This window comes from Scyliorhinus torazame, chromosome 10 (genome assembly GCF_047496885.1).
Source record: "Scyliorhinus torazame isolate Kashiwa2021f chromosome 10, sScyTor2.1, whole genome shotgun sequence".
Classification (NCBI taxonomy): Eukaryota; Metazoa; Chordata; class Chondrichthyes; order Carcharhiniformes; family Scyliorhinidae; genus Scyliorhinus; species Scyliorhinus torazame.
This window is the reverse complement of record NC_092716.1, coordinates 120,055,702-120,073,085: the sequence shown is the minus strand read 5'-3', so window position 1 is coordinate 120,073,085 and position 17,384 is coordinate 120,055,702. Positions and strand designations below refer to the sequence as shown.

The 17,384-nt window shown below is 47.3% G+C and overlaps 2 protein-coding genes across 9 annotated transcripts in view; one reads left to right on the top strand and one right to left on the bottom strand.

The window, feature by feature from the left end:
• The window catches only part of coq9 (coenzyme Q9 homolog (S. cerevisiae)), a 71,044-nt gene extending 64,177 nt beyond the window's left edge, over positions 1-6,867 (bottom strand). The window contains exon 1 of the mRNA XM_072518680.1: positions 6,736-6,867. Coding sequence (XP_072374781.1) covers positions 6,736-6,781 — 46 coding nt within the window. The 5' untranslated portion in view covers positions 6,782-6,867. The remainder of the gene's footprint in view (positions 1-6,735) is intronic.
• ciapin1 (cytokine induced apoptosis inhibitor 1) overlaps positions 1-17,384 on the top strand; it is a 132,460-nt gene that overhangs the window by 73,471 nt on the left and 41,605 nt on the right. The window contains exons 1-3 of one of the 8 annotated variants that reach the window (XM_072518673.1): positions 6,072-6,144; positions 8,062-8,226; positions 14,650-14,799. In XM_072518673.1, coding sequence (XP_072374774.1) covers positions 6,087-6,144; positions 8,062-8,226; positions 14,650-14,799 — 373 coding nt within the window. In that variant the 5' untranslated portion in view covers positions 6,072-6,086. The other 7 variants (XM_072518679.1, XM_072518674.1, XM_072518675.1 and 4 more) reach the window with 7 other exon arrangements.

Below are 17,384 nucleotides of genomic sequence, written 5' to 3'. Positions count from 1 at the left end.
GAATGATAAGATCTTACGGTGGAGGATCGAGCTCTCCACCTACAACTATGAGATCTTGTATCGTCCCGGGAAGCTAAATGAGCCTCCTGATGCCCTATCCCGCGGCACATGTGCCAACGTACCAGTAGACCGACTCTGGGCCCTCCATGAGGACCTCTGCCACCTGGGGGGGTCACTCGATTCTTCCATTTTATCAAGACCCGCAACCTTCCCTACTCCCTCAAGGTCAGGACCGCCACCAGGAACTGCCAAATCTGCGCCGAGTGCAAGCCGCACTTCCACAGGTCAGAGAAAGCGCACCTGATAAAGGCTTCCCGTCCCTTTGAACGCCTCAGCATGGACTTCAAAGGGCCCCTCCCCTCCACCGACCACAACACGTACTTCCTGAACGTGATTGACGAGTACTCCCGGTTCCCATTCGCCATCCCCGACATGACCACAACCACCGTCATAAAAGCCCTCCACAGTATCTTTACCCTGTTCGGTTTCCCCACCTACATACACAGCGATAGGGGGTCCTCCTTCATGAGCGACGAACTGTGTCAATTCCTGCTCAGCAAGGGCATCGCCTCGAGCAGGACGACCATTTATAACCCGCGGGGAAACGGACAGGTAGAGAAGGAGAACGGAACGGTCTGGAAGACCGTCCTACTGGCCCTATGGTCCAGGAATCTCCCAGTCTCCCGCTGGCAGGAGGTTCTTCCCGATGCACTCCACTCCATCCGATCACTGCTGTGTGCCATGACAAACTAAACACCTCATTAACATCTCGTCTTCCCTAGGAAGTCCTCTGGGACCTCGCTCCCAACATGGCTGGCAGCTCCTGGACCCATTCTGCTCCGCAAACACGTGCGGGCGCACAAGTCGGACCCATTGGTAGAGGGTCCACCTCCTTCACGCTAACCCTCAGTACGCCTACGTGGCATATCCCGACGGCTGGCAGGATACGGTCTCCCTACGGGACCTGGCGCCCGCTGGATCCCCACCCACACCCCCCCCACCAATCCCACCCTCCCTCCCATCGGCGCACCCCATGGCTGCCCCCTTTCCAGGTGGATCGGTTCTTCCACTGGTCCCACCCAGGGGTGATGATGCTACCGAAAAAGCCAAAGTCACGCTCCCGGAGTCACGGATGTCCGAGCCGGCGCCTGCATCACCGCCGAAACTGCGACAATCACAGAGGACGACCAGGGCCCCTGATCGACTAATTGCTTCATTCTGATATGTACATGTAAAATGAATACTGTAAATAGTTGTGACATGTAATAAGGCAAAACACTGTACCACCGACGGGTACCACCATAACCTCTACCACTGTGTGACGCGAGACCACCACCCCCGGTGGACTCTTTTTTAACAGGGGGTGAATGTGGTAGTCGGTATTAGGGATATTACGGTACCTAGGTTGAGCATGTAAGATCATTGGTGTGGGAGGTACCTGAGACAGGAAGATCATTGGTGAAGCCTGCCTGCTGGTTCCGCCCAGTAAGGCGGCGTATAAGAGTCTGTGTCTCCCTAGCAGCTGCATTCTGTGCCTGCACTGCTGGGGGAAACATCTAGTCCAATAAAGCCTTCAATTGTCATCCAATCTCGCTTCTGGAGTCATTCATCGAGCCATCAAACACTCTCAGGACAGGTACAGCACGGGTTAGATGCAGAGTAAAGCTCCCTCGACACTGTCCTCATCAAACACTCCCAGGACAGGTACAGCAAGGGGTTAGATACAGAGTAAAGCTCCCTCTACACTGTCCCCATCAAACACTCCCAGGACAGGTACAGCACGGGGTTAGATAAAGTGTAAACCTCTATCTACACCAGTATTTTTCAAACTTTTTTTCAGGCGACCCATTTTTACAAAATGGCCACCTCTTGCGACCCACACCACGTTCACAATAGATTCTCCAATTACTTTTTAAAACATCACGTTCGTTGTTGGCACTTCTGTATTTTTAAAGCTAAAAAAATTGTAAATGAAAATATATTTTCTGTTTTTGTTTTTATTTGGAGATCTAAATAACTTATTATTTGATAAGTTAGCCTTCAGACTCCTCAGGTGTTTGAAGGCGGAATGCGGAAATTCTTGGAAACACACCTGGATTTTGGGTTGATGGGGAAGGAAGGAGACTCACCATTGAGTTAAAAGACAGGACCTCGAGGGTTGTAATCTCGGGATTACTCCCTGTGCCACGTGCCAGTGAGGCTAGAAATAGGAAGATAGAGCAGACAAACACGTGGCTAAACAGCTGGTGTAGGAGGGAGGGTTTCGGTTATCTGGACCACTGGGAGCTCTTCCGGGGCAGGTGTGACCTGTATAAGATGGACGGGTTGCATCTAAACCGGAGAGGCATAAATATCCTGGCCGCGAGATTTGCTAGTGTCACACGGGAGGGTTTAAACTAGTATGGCAGGGGGGTGGGCACGGGAGCAATAGGTCAGAAGGTGAGAGCGTTGAGGGAGAACTAGGGAATATGGACAGTGTGGCTCTGAGGCAGAGCAGACGGGGAGAAGTTGCTGAACACAGCGGGTCTGGTGGCCTGAAGTGCATATGTTTTAATGCAAGGAGCATTACGGGTAAGGCAGATGAACTTAGAGCTTGGATTACTACTTGGAACTATGATGTTGTTGCCATTACAGAGACCTGGTTGAGGGAAGGGCAGGATTGGCAGCTAAACGTTCCAGGTTTTAGATGTTTCAGGCGGGATAGAGGGGGATGTAAAAGGGGAGGCGGAGTTGCGCTACTTGTTCAGGAGAGTATCACAGCTATACAGCGAGAGGACACCTCAGAGGGCAGTGAGGCTATATGGGTAGAGATCAGGAATAAGAAGGGTGCAGTCACAATGTTGGGGGTATACTACAGGCCTCCCAACAGCCAGCGGGAGATAGAGGAGCAGATAGGTAGACAGATTTTGGAAAAGAGTAAAAACAACAGGGTTGTGGTGATGGGAGACTTCAACTTCCCCAATATTGACTGGGACTCACTTAGTGCCAGGGGCTTAGACGGGGCAGAGTTTGTAAGGAGCATCCAGGAGGGCTTCTTAAAACAATATGTAAACAGTCCAACTAGGGAAGAGGCGGTACTGGACCTGGTATTGGGGAATGAGCCCGGCCAGGTGGTAGATGTTTCAGTAGGGGAGCATTTCGGTAACAGTGACCACAATTCAGTAAGTTTTAAAGTACTGGTGGACAAGGATAAGAGTGGTCCGAGGATGAATGTGCTAAATTGGGGGAAGGCTAATTATAACAATATTAGGCGGGAACTGAAGAGCATAGATTGGGGGCGGATGTTTGAGGGCAAATCAACATCTGACATGTGGGAGGCTTTCAAGTGTCAGTTGATAGGAATACAGGACAGGCATGTTCCTGTGAGGAAGAAAGACAAATACGGCAATTTTCGGGAACCTTGGATGACGAATGATATTGTAGGCCTCGTCAAAAAGAAAAAGGAGGCATTTGTCAGGGCTAAAAGGCTGGGAACAGACGAAGCCTGTGTGGCATATAAGGAAAGTAGGAAGGAACTTAAGCAGGGAGTCAGGAGGGCTAGAAGGGGTCATGAAAAGTCATTGGCAAATAGGGTTAAGGAAAATCCCAAGGCTTTTTACACTTACATAAAAAGCAAGAGGGTAGCCGGGGAAAGGGTTGGCCCACTGAAGGATAGGCAAGGGAATCTATGTGTGGAGCCAGAGGAAATGGGCGAGGTACTAAATGAATACTTTGCATCAGTATTCACCAAAGAGAAGGAATTGGTAGATGTTGAGTCTGGAGAAGGGGGTGTAGATAGCCTGGGTCACATTGTGATCCAAAAAGACGAGGTGTTGGGTGTCTTAAAAAATATTAAGGTAGATAAGTCCCCAGGGCCGGATGGGATCTACCCCAGAATACTGAAGGAGGCTGGAGAGGAAATTGCTGAGGCCTTGACAGAAATCTTTGGATCCTCGCTGTCTTCAGGGGATGTCCCGGAGGACTGGAGAATAGCCAATGTTGTTCCTCTGTTTAAGAAGGGTGGCAGGGATAATCCCGGGAACTACAGGCCGGTGAGCCTTACTTCAGTGGTAGGGAAATTACTGGAGAGAATTCTTCGAGACAGGATCTACTCCCATTTGGAAGCAAATGGACGTATTAGTGAGAGGCAGCACGGTTTTGTGAAGGGGAGGTCGTGTCTCACTAACTTGATAGAGTTTTTCGAGGAGGTCACTAAGATGATTGATGCAGGTAGGGCAGTAGATGTTGTCTATATGGACTTCAGTAAGGCCTTTGACAAGGTCCCTCATGGTAGACTAGTACAAAAGGTGAAGTCACACGGGATCAGGGGTGAACTGGCAAGGTGGATACAGAACTGGCTAGGCCATAGAAGGCAGAGGGTAGCAATGGAGGGATGCTTTTCTAATTGGAGGGCTGTGACCAGTGGTGTTCCACAGGGATCAGTGCTGGGACCTTTGCTCTTTGTAGTATATATAAATGATTTGGAGGAAAATGTAACTGGTCTGATTAGTAAGTTTGCAGACGACACAAAGGTTGGTGGAATTGCGGATAGCGATGAGGACTGTCTGAGGATACAGCAGGATTTAGATTGTCTGGAGACTTGGGCGGAGAGATGGCAGATGGAGTTTAACCTGGACAAATGTGAGGTAATGCATTTTGGAAGGGCTAATGCAGGTAGGGAATATACAGTGAATGGTAGAACCCTCAAGAGTATTGAAAGTCAAAGAGATCTAGGAGTACAGGTCCACAGATCACTGAAAGGGGCTACACAGGTGGAGAAGGTAGTCAAGAAGGCATACGGCATGCTTGCCTTCATTGGCCGGGGCATTGAGTATAAGAATTGGCAAGTCATGTTGCAGCTGTATAGAACCTTAGTTAGGCCACACTTGGAGTATAGTGTTCAATTCTGGTCGCCACACTACCAGAAGGATGTGGAGGCTTTAGAGAGGGTGCAGAAGAGATTTACCAGAATGTTGCCTGGTATGGAGGGCATAAGCTATGAGGAGCGATTGAATAAACTCGGTTTGTTCTCACTGGAACGAAGGAGGTTGAGGGGCGACCTGATAGAGGTATACAAAATTATGAGGGGCATAGACAGAGTGGATAGTCAGAGGCTTTTCCCCAGGGTAGAGGGGTCAATTACTAGGGGGCATAGGTTTAAGGTGAGAGGGGCAAAGTTTAGAGTAGATGTACGAGGCAAGTTTTTTACGCAGAGGGTAGTGGGTGCCTGGAACTCACTACCGGAGGAGGTAGTGGAGGCAGGGACGATAGGGACATTTAAGGGGCATCTTGACAAATATATGAATAGGATGGGAATAGAAGGATACAGACCCAGGAAGTGTAGAAGATTGTAGTTTAGTCGGGCAGTATGGTCGGCACGGGCTTGGAGGGCCGAAGGGCCTGTTCCTGTGCTGTACATTTCTTTGTTCTTTGTTCTTTGATAGCAAAGACATTCTCACTGAGAGAGCAACTGTTCTCAGAAAGTGACAATTGTAAAAGTGGCAGACATTAAACATGCATTCGATTCAGAACGTTAACCCTAAAGCTCTTTGTGTGATCATTGACTCTGTGTTTCTTGTGAGCTGTACTTAAACAGATGCATTTCCCCTGACTGGGATGGATGGAGTTCCTAAATCCACACCCGTCACCCCAGAGCCGAGTTCAGAATCGGACAAACATGAATCAGCTTTGTGACAATGGATCAATTGAAAGGTGGGGTGACACCCACAGGATACACAGGAATTATCTGCTAGATCCTATATAAGGCAGTACTCTGGCTATATGTTACCGACTGGGGTATTTGTGGAAACATTCCAGTCAGCAGTCACTTTGTTTTGGGTGGGGGATGCAGGCCTGAAACAAAAAAGAGCGCGAAGCACTGCTGGAAACTAACATTGTGCAGAAGGAGTATCTGCAGGAAATAAATTTAAAGAGAATTGATTTTTTTTCTTTGAAACTCTTTAGTTGTACGTGCAGGTGTTGACTAACCTGGCTGATCAGGTGCTGCAGAAACAGGAGTGGCTGCGAGAGGCTGTGTCAGTGGCGGTGACAGTAGCAGTGACCCCGGGAGGCAGAAAGTCCACGGCACCGGCCTCTACATCAGCCTCATGTGGCCACACACTGTACTGCAGCGAGATTTTACCCAGAGAGAAAATGGGAAACAAGGTCAGGCAATCCTCAGGGATAACTTTTGGAGACATTTTGGTGATCCGTTTTACATCATCCCACAACCCACCCGCAGGTCACGACAACCACTTTCAAAAACACTGATCTACACTGTCCCCATCAAACACTCCCAGGACAGGTACAGCACAGCGTCAGATACAATGGTTTATCAGATTCTTTCATAGAATCCCTAGAGTGCAGAAGGAGGCCATTCAGCCCATCGAGTCTGCTCCGACCCTCCGAAAGAGAACTCTACCCATGTTCACGCACCCATTCACCCAGCCCTATCTCCACAACCGAACACACACCTCCCTCAACACTAAGGGACAAATTATCATGGCCAATCCTCCACCCAGATGAAACCCACGCAGACAAGGAGAGAACCTGCAGACTCCCCAGTTTCATAAGACAGGAATTGAACTGGGGACCCTGGCGCTGTGAGGCAGCAGTGCTAACCACTGTGCTGCCACAGAAACTGCACCAGAATTCACCCTGATTAAAAACATGGAGCTGGCTGCCCGGACGGAACAGGCTCCGGACGCCAGACATTAGGTTCCCCGTCCCCCGCGATCGGGTCCCCGGGTGGATTACCGATCCTCAGTCCTCTCTGCAGTCCGCACCGCCACAACGCCGCCATCACCGCCTCTGTGATGTCACCGGGGAGTCGCGAACTGATTACGTCAGAGCGGCGCCGGAGGAAGAAAACTGTGAGTGGGAAAATAAAGAGAGAGAGAGGAAAGGGGATGGTTAGAGTCTAACACCCCCACTCCCAGTGAATGTGAAAATAGAGAGGAAAGGGGACGGTTAGTCTAACACCCCCACTCCCAGTGAGTGTGAAAATAGAGAGAGAGGAAAGGGGATGGTTAGAGTCTAACACTCCCCCTCCCAGTGAGTGTGAAAATAGAGAGGAAAGGGGACGGTTAGAGTCACACCCCCACTCCCAGTGAGTGTGAAAATAGAGAGCGAGAGAGGAAAGGGGACGGTTAGAGTCTAAGACCCCCCACTCCCAGTGAATGTGAAAATAGAGAGGAAAGGGGACGGTTAGAGTCACACCCCCACTCCCAGTGAGTGTGAAAATAAAGAGCGAGAGACAAAAGGGGATGGTTAAGGTTTTAACACCCCACTCCAAGTGGGTGTGAAAGTAGAGAGAGGGGAGCACAGTGTTTAGTTGTTTCACACGTTTTATTCCCGGCTTGGGTCACTGTCTGCACGTTCTCCCCGTGTCTGTGTGGGTTTCCTTCCACAGTCCAAAGATGTGCAGGTTAGGTGGATTGGCCATGTTAAATTGTCCTTAGTGCCTGAAAAGTTTAGGTGTGGTTACGGGGACAGGTTGGAGGTGTGGACTTATGTAGGGTGCACTTTCCAAGAGCCGGTGCAGACTTGATGGGCCGAATGGCCTCCTTCTGCACTGTAAATCCTATGAAAGGGGATGGTTAAAGTCTAACACCCCTGGAGTTTGCACATTCTCCCCGTGTTTGCGTGAGTTTCGCCCCCACAACCCAAAGATGTGCAAGGTAGGAGGATTGAACACGCTAAATTGCCCCTTAATTGGAAAAAATGAATTAGGTACTCGTAAGTTTATTTTAAAAAAGAAGAAAAAAAAAGTCTAACACCCCCACTCCAAGTGAGTGTGAGAGAGAGGAAAGGGGATGGTTAGGGTCGAACATCCCCACTCCCAGTGAGTGTGAAAATAGAAAAAGAGAGGAAAGGGGACGGTTAGAGTCTAACACCCCCACTGAGAGTGAAGGAAATGGGCACCATCCTGAATGTGAAGATTGGGGTGGGGGCAGAGTGTAGTGTCTGCACTTTTGAGTCTTTTCTCTGACATTGATGCTGAGAGTATTTACTGATGAGTGTTATCAGGGGCATATCCGCTCCATTCAACTGCCAGTATTTTCTAATGAGTTGTGTTTTCAGGATTTGTAATGGATCGATTTGATATAAAGACAGGCCACAATGTGGCTGTTATCTGGGACAATTCAACCACTGCTGAGTCACAAACCAGGTTGGTGCAGGACATTCGGGCAGTCACTGGGGAATTAGGATATGTGGCAATGGAGAACATCGAGAGGCTGCGGATGTGTAAGTTCAAAATCTACTTTGCTTTCTCCTCTTCATACATAGTCTATCTCATTCCTGCTCCTCGTGTTATTACCACTTTACTCAGCCCTGGGGAGCCCTGACCGTAACCTTCATTGAGCCTGATTTCCCAGCCTGCTGTGCATTCTCTCATTTCTGTCAGTTTTGCATCAAACAGACCAGCCCTATCAAAAAATTCTCAAAATCTAAGTGTGTATTTGAATGTACAGAAATCAGTGAGAGAAAAGCATCAGTCCATCATTCACTGCGCAGCCAGTAGCCATCTTATTTCAAAGGGAATGGAGTATCAAAATAAGGAAGTCTTTCTAAAACTATACATGTTTTAGCGAGTTAGACCACACCTGGAATACTGTGAACAGTTTTGGTCCCCTTACCTAAGGAAAGATATGTTGGCATTGGAGGCAGTCCAGAGAAGGTTAACTGGGTTGATCCCGGGTATGGAGGGATTTTCTTATGAGGAGAGGTTGTGTAGATTAGGGCTGCACTCATTGGACTTCATCCATAGAATCCCTCCTGTAAAATTGAGGCATGTTTTCCAAGGCCTGAGTATTGAGCCAGCCTTAAACGTGGGGTTCATCCCACATTGTTAGGCCTTAGCTTAATAAACAGAGCAGACACACAACAACCTTGGATAAGATGGCTTCTATTATCTCAATCTTGGTTTCGTGTACACGAGAGATGGACCTGGATAGTGCCAAGATCGACCTGCTGAACACTGATAACAACACATCAATTATACGATTTCCAAAAATCAATAGCCCACCCCAGTTGGACTCGATCCAATCCCTGAAGCTGTCATGTTCAAACTATCCATATAAATTGTGACCAACCCATGATTTGACCTCATTCTGTCACCTGTTGTTTACCAAGGTTCCGTGTCCATTTTAAGTTGTTTTTCCCATTCTAATATCGCTATCAGATCCTGTCCACCCATTGTCCAGCTAGGGACAGGATGTCAAAACTGGCTTCCTCTTTACTTCATGGATTGTTTCAGAGGATATTGGGGGCCACTGATAAACATAGAACATAGAACAATACAGCGCAGTACAGGCCCTTCGGCCCACGATGTTGCACCGAAACAAAAGCCATCTAACCTACACTATGCCATTATCATCCATATATTTATCCAATAAACTTTTAAATGCCCTCAATGTTGGCGAGTTCACTACTGTAGCAGGTAGGGCATTCCACGGCCTCACTACTCTTTGCGTAAAGAACCTACCTCTGACCTCTGTCCTATATCTATTACCCCTCAGTTTAAAGTTATGTCCCCTCGTGCCAGCCATTTCCATCCGCGGGAGAAGGCTCTCACTGTCCACCCTATCTAACCCCCTGATCATTTTGTATGCCTCTATTAAGTCTCCTCTTAACCTTCTTCTCTCCAACGAAAACAACCTCAAGTCCATCAGCCTTTCCTCATAAGATTTTCCCTCCATACCAGGCAACATCCTGGTAAATCTCCTCTGCACCCGCTCCAAAGCCTCCACGTCCTTCCTATAATGCGGTGACCAGAACTGTACGCAATACTCCAAATGCGGCCGTACCAGAGTTCTGTACAGCTGCAACATGACCTCCTGACTCCGGAACTCAATCCCTCTACCAATAAAGGCCAACACTCCATAGGCCTTCTTCACAACCCTATCAACCTGGGTGGCAACTTTCAGGGATATATGTACATGGACATCTAGATCCCTCTGCTCAGCCAGCTCCACTCCCGCCGAAATCGACTGGCCTGCCCCTGCAAAGACAAGTGCTTTTAAAGGACAGACTTACCTCCCAGCAGCCACTTCCACACTGCTCCCGCTGAAACTGACTCACCAGCTGTTCTCCCGCCGAAATCGACTGGCCTGCCCCTGCAAAGACAAGTGCTTTTAAAGGACAGGCTTACCTCCCAGCAGCCACTTCCGCACTGCTCCCGCTGAAACTGTCTCACCAGCTGTTCTCCCGCCGAAATCGACTGGCCTGCCCCTGCAAAGACAAGTGCTTTTAAAGGACAGACTTACCTCCCAGCAGCCACTTCCGCATTGCTCCCGCTGAAACTGACTCACCAGCTGTTCTCCCGCCGAAATCGACTGGCCTGCCCCTGCAAAGACAAGTGCTTTTAAAGGACAGACTTACCTCCAGCAGCCACTTCCGCACTGCTCCCGCTGAAACTGACTCACCAGCTGTTCTCCCGCCGAAATCCTTGTCCCCTTTCCTACCTATGTCGTTAGTGCCAATGTGGACCACGACTTCGGACTGCTCCCCCTCCCCCCTAAGGACCTGGAAACCACGTCCGCTATGTAATCTGCTGACCACAAATCTTGGGTGTCTCAAAAACATGGGCCAGTTAGCTTGCCTAAATCCCATCATGCATTGTGGCCACTGCTTGTAGCTGGAGTTTACATGATTGGCACTGCTATGTCACTGGAGTCAGGGAAAGTCCCAGAGGATTGGAAAATCGCTGTTGTATCCCCCCTGTTCAAGAAGGGAACAAGGAAAAAGATGGAAAATTATAGGCCAATTAGCCTATCCTCGGTTGTTGGCAAGATTCTAGAATCCATTGTTAAGGATGAGATTTCTAAATTCTTGGAAGTGCAGGGTCGGATTAGGACAAGTCAGCATGGATTTAGTAAGGGGAGGTCGTGCCTGACAAACCTGTTAGAGTTCTTTGAAGAGATAACAAATAGGTTAAACCAAGGAGAGCCAATGGATGTTATCTATCTTGACTTCCAAAAGGCCTTTGATAAGGTGCCTCACGGGAGACTGCTGAGTAAAATAAGGGCCCATGGTATTCGAGGCAAGGTACTAACATGGATTGACGATTGGCTGTCAGGCAGAAGGCAGAGAGTTGGGATAAAAGGTTCTTTTTCGGAATGGCAACCGGTGACGAGTGGTGTCCCGCAGGGTTCAGTGTTGGGGCCACAGCTGTTCTCTTTATATATTAACGATCTAGATGACGGGACTGGGGGCATTCTGGCTAAGTTTGCCGATGATACAAAGATAGGTGGAGGGGCAGGTAGTATGGCGGAGGTGGGGAGGCTGCAGAAAGATTTAGACAGTTTAGGAGAGTGGTCCAAGAAATGGCTGATAATTCAACGTGGGCTTGCACTTTGGAAAAAAGAATAGAGGCATGGACTATTTTCTAAACGGTGACAAAATTCATAATGCTGAAGTGCAAAGGGACTTGGGAGTCCTAGTCCAGGATTCTCTAAAGGTAAACTTGCAGGTTGAGTCCGTAATTAAGAAAGCAAATGCAATGTTGTCATTTATCTCAAGAGGCTTGGAATATAAAAGCAGGGATGTACTTCTGAAGCTTTATAAAGCATGAGTTAGGCCCCATTTAGAATACTGTGAGCAATTTTGGTCCCCACACCTCAGGAAGGACATACTGGCACTGGAGCGGGTCCAGCGGAGATTCACACGGATGATCCCAGGAATGGCAGGCCGAACATACGATGAATGCCTGAGGATACTGGGATTATATTCATTGGAGTTTAGGAGGTTGAGGGGAGATCAAATAGAAACTTACAAGATAATGAATGGCTGAGATAGGGTGGACGTAGGGAAGTTGTTTCCATTAGCAGGGGAGACTAGGACCTGGGGGCACAGCCTTAGAATAAAAGGGAGTCACTTTAGAACAGAGATGAGGAGAAATTTCTTCAGCCAGAGAGTGGTGGGTCTGTGGAATTCATTGCCACAGAGGGCGGTGGAGGCCGGCACGTTGAGTGTCTTTCAGACAGAAGTTGATAAATTCTTGATTTCTCGAGGAATTAAGGGCTATGGAGAGAGAGCGGGTAAATGGAGTTGAAATCAGCCATGATTGAATAGTGGAGTGGACTCGATGGGCCGAATGGCTTATTCCTCTCCTATGTCTTATGGTCTTATGTCCTAAAATACAGGTTTAATGTTTAATAATGATTATTGAACATAAGAACTAGGAGCAGGAGTAGGCCATCTGGCCCCTCGAGCCTGCTCCGCCATTCAATGAGACCATGGCTGATCTTTTGTGGACTCAGCTCCACTTTCCGGCCCGAACACCATAACCCTTAATCCCTTTATTCTTCAAAAAACTATCTATCTTTATCTTAAAAACATTTAATGAAGGAGCCTCTACTGCTTCACTGGACAAGGAATTCCATAGATTCACAACCCTTTGGGTGAAGAAGTTCCTCCTAAACTCAGTCCTCAATCTACTTCCCTTTATTTTGAGGCTATGCCCGCTAGTACTGCTTTCACCCGCCAGTGGAAACAACCTGCCCGCATCTATCCTATCTATTCCCTTCATAATCGACCTCTCCTCATAATCCAACCCCTTCAACTCTGGGATTAACCTAGTGAATCTCCTCTGCACACCCTCCGGTGCCAGTACGTCCTTTCTCAAGTGAGGAGACCAAAACTGAACACAATACTCCAGGTGTGGCCTCACTAACACCTTATACAGTTGCAGCATAACCTCCCTAGTCTTAAACTCCATCCCTCTAGCAATGAAGGACAAAGTTCCATTTGCCGCCTTAATCCCTGTTGCACCTGTAAACCAACTTTTTGCGACTCATGCACAAGCACACCCAGGTCTCTCTGCACAGCAGCATGTTTTAATATTTTATCATTTAAATAATAATCCCTTTTGCTGTTATTCCGACCAAAATGGATAACCCCACATTTGTCAACGTTGTATTCCATCTGCCAGACCCTAGCCCATTCACTTAACCTATCCAAATCCCTCTGCAGACTTCCAGTATCCTCTGCACTTTTTGCTTTACCACTCATCTTAGTGTTGTCTGCAAACTTGAACACATTGCCCTTGGTCCCCAACTCCAAATCATCTATGTAAATTGTGAACAATTGTGGGCCCAACATTGATCCCTTCGGGACACCACCAGCTATTGATTGCCAACCAGAGAAACGCCCATGAATCCCCACTCTTTGCTTTCTATTAATTAACCAATTCTCTATCCATGCTACTACTTTACCCTTAATGCCATGCATCTTTATCTTATGCAGCAACCTTTTGTGTGGCACCTTGTCAAAGGCTTTCTGGAAATCCAGATATACCACATCCATTGGCTCCCCATTACCTACCGCACTGGTAATGTCCTCAAAAAATTCCACTAAATTAGTTAGGCACGACCTGCCCTTTATGAACCCGTGCTGCGTCTGCCCAATGGGACAATTTCCATCCAGATGCCTCGCTATTTCTTCCTTGATGATAGATTCCAGCATCTTCCCTACTACTGAAGTTAAGCTCATTGGCCTATAATTACCCGCTTTCTGCCTATCTCCTTTTTTAAACAGTGGTGTCACATTTGCTAATTTCCAATCCGCCGGGACCACCCCAGAGTCTAGTGAATTTTGCTAAATTGTCACTAATGCATTTGCAATTTCCTTAGCCATCTCTTTTAGCACTCTGGGATGCATTCCATCAGGGCCAGGAGACTTGTCTACCTTTAGCCCCATTAGCTTGCCCATCACTACCTCCTTAGTGATAACAATCATCTCAAGGTCCTCACCTGTCATAGCCTCATTTCTGTCAGTCACTGGCATGTCATTTGTGTCTTCCACTGTGAAGACCGACCCAAAACACCTGTTCAGTTCCTCAGCCATTTCCTCATCTCCCATTATTAAATCTCCCTTCTCATCCTCTAAAGGACCAATATTTACCTTAGCCATTCTTTTTTGTTTTATATATTTGTAGGAACTTTTACTGTCTGTTTTTATATTCTGAGCAAGTTTACTCTCACAATCTATCTTACTTTTCTTTATAGCTTTTTTAATAGCTTTCTGTTGCCCCCTAAAGATTTCCCAGTCCTCAGTCTCCCACTAATTTTGCCACTTTGTATGCTTTTTCCTTCAATTTGATACTCTCCCTTATTTCCTTAGATATCCACGGTCGATTTCCCTCTTTCTACCGTCCTTCCTTTTTGTTGGTATAAACCTTTGCTGGGCACTGTGAAAAATCGCTTGGAAGGTGCTCCACTGTTCCTCAACTGTTTCACCATAAAGTCTTTGCTCCCAGTCTACCTTAGCTAGTTCTTCTCTCATCCCATTGTAATCTCCTTTGTTTAAGCACAAAACACTCGTGCTTGATTTTACCTTCTCACCCTCCATCTGTATTTTAAATTCCACCATATTGTGATCGCTCCTTCCGAGAGGATCCCTCACTATGATGTCATTAATCAATCATGTCTCATTACACAAGACCAGATCTAGGACCACTTGTTCCCTCGTAGGTTCCATTACATACTGGACTAAGTCTAACATTTAATAGTTTATCTGTGTGCGTTAATAAATAAGCTGTATTTAATGCAGGGTGACTGTGCTGTGATTGTTGATACAGCCTCTTGACTATCCTGATGTGTCATTGTAGCTCTGTGCTCACCACGCTGTCTCATGACTAATCACTGCTCTCTTTCTGTACCATTGCAGCTGCTCACAGGGAGTCCACCTTTGACCTCGTGTTTTCGGGCCTAGCACCAGGCTCTGCTACCGTGCACAGTTCGGAGATCTTTGCTGAAATAGCTCGAATTCTAAAGCCTGGGGGAAGATTTTATTTCAGGGAGCCCGTGTGTGTATCAGGTGACATTCTACTTTGGACTTCTGCTGGGTAAATTCAGATATGATATTTCTTTAGATCACAAAGGTACTGAAACCAAACATTGATGATGTGAACTATATTAGATTGGGGGAATAAGACACAACATGCTGTTCAAGAACGTCTGAGGACAGTGTTGGAGTTAGTATTTCAGCTCAATGACCTTGGATGAGAACTGGAGAAAGTTGAGTGGAACAGCTTATAAACATGTCTAGAGGTGGGGAGGGAAGAGCAACAAAGGAGATAAGTAATCATAGAATCCCTATAGTGCAGAACGAGGCCATTCAGCCCATCGAGTCTACACCAACCCTCTGAAAGAGCACCCTACTACCCCCCCTATCCCTGTAACTCCATAATCCCACCTAACCTCTGGACACAAAGGGACAATTTGGAATGTCCATCCACCTAACCTGCACATATTTGGACATCTTTGGTAATAGGATGGAAGCCAGGAGGAATTAAATTTCAGAACAGCAAAAGGCAACGGGACAAATAGAAAGAGACGAAAGATGGGACTACCGGAGCTGTAAATGAGAATAGAAGTTTCGAGCAACTTCTGTCCAAAATAATGGAAAGAGTGATTGTGGTTTGAAATTGTCGCACTCATTGTTGAGTCTGGGAGGTTGTAAAGTTTTCTTAGAAATAGTGGCTTAGCCATTTGTTTACCTTGCAAGCTTGGTGCAGAATGAGAACACATCAAAGCTGTCCTGTGGGACGTTGGCTATCTTGATCAGATAACTGTTCGCTGTGTATCGTGCTAACTCACAAATGGGCCTGAAAAGTGCCTGGTCTACCTCAAAGGCAAAGTATCTGAAAAATTTGAACAGCAAGCTAAGCAAGCCATTTTGCTCTGCGTGCAGTGGCTACACAAGTGTTAATTACCACTAACAGGATGTTGCTGTCCGTCCTAAAATATCTGCTGCCAACCACACAATTGAACAATGTCACGTGAATTTCAGCACCGGTGCAATGCCAGGCACGTAGGTTGTATGTCACAACAATTGGCTGATCGAATCAAATAGCATACTCATGCAGCTGTTTGCGATAGGTAGAGTACAGGCACAGACCATACTCAACCAGCCCACATGGATAAAAGCAAATTACTGCGGATGCTGGAATCGGAAACGAAAGAGAAAATGCTGGAAAATCTCAGCAGGTCTGGCAGCATCTGTAGGGAGAGACAAGAGCTAACGTTTAGAGTCCGATGACTCTTTGTCAAAGCTTTGACAGAGAAAGTGGGAAATATTTATGCTGTGGAGTGAGAATGAAAGATGAGTCATAGCCACAGAAACTCAAGGAAACCGGGTGCTAATGGCCACAGACACCAAGGGGAAAGAGTGCTAATGGCAGTCGCCAGAGAGAACAAAAGATGTGAAAGGTCAAACAGCAGAGAAACTAACATCAGAGGGTGAACTGTAGATGTGGGGGGAGGGGAAGGGGCAAGCAAAGCGGAGAAAGGTTAAGGAAAGGTGGATAAGGTTGCGGGGGTGGGGGGGGAGAATTAAATATATATTAAGAAAGAAAGAAATGGTAAAAGACAGTTAAAATGAAATGGATGAAAACAAATGGGTCGAGGTGGGGTAGAGCTGATCATCTGAAGTTGTTGAATTCGATGTTGAGACCGGAAGGCTGTAGCGTGCCTAACTGGAAGATGAGATGTTGTTCCTCCAGTTTGCGTTGAGCTGCACTGGAACATTGCAGCAGGCCAAGGACAGACATGTGGGCATGGGAGCGGGGTCTTTTGTTAAAATGGCAAGCAACAGGAAGGTCAGGGTCCTGAATGAGACCATTCCCTCTGAGACCATCTAGTCCACTCCTCCACCATACCCAGTACCTCTCCCATCACCCATGGCACCTTCCCATGCAATCGCAGAAGGTGTAACACCTGCCTCTTTACCTCTTCCATGCTTAACATCCCAGTCCCAAAACTCTCATTCCAGGTTAAGCAGCGTTTCACTTGCATCTCTTCCAATTTGGTCTCCTGCGTTCGCTGCTCCCAATGTGGTGGTCTCTATATCGGAGAGACCAAACGCAGACTGGGTGATCGCTTTGCTGAGCATCTTCGGTCTGTGCGCATTCAGTACCCTGACCTTCCTGTTGCTTGCCATTTTAACAAAAGACCCCGCTCCCATGCCCACATGTCTGTCCTTGGCCTGCTGCAATGTTCCAGTGAAGCTCAACGCAAACTGGAGAAACAACATCTCATCTTCCCGTTAGGCACGCTACAGCCTTCCGGTCTCAACATCGAATCAACAACTTCAGATGATCAGCTCTCCACCTCGACCCATTTGTTTTCATCCATTTCATTTGAACTGTCTTTTACCATTTCTTTCTTTCCTAATATATATTTAATTCCCCCCCCATGCAACCTTATCCACCTTTACTTAACCTTTCTCCTCTTTGCTTTCCCCTTCCCCTCCCCCCACATCTACAGTTCACCCTCTGATGTTAGTTTCTCTGCTGTTTGACCTTTCACATCTTTTTTCTCTCTGGGCATTGCCAATAGCACTCTTTCCCCTTGGTTTCTGTGGCCATTAGCACCCGGCTTCCCTGGGTTTCTGTGGCTATG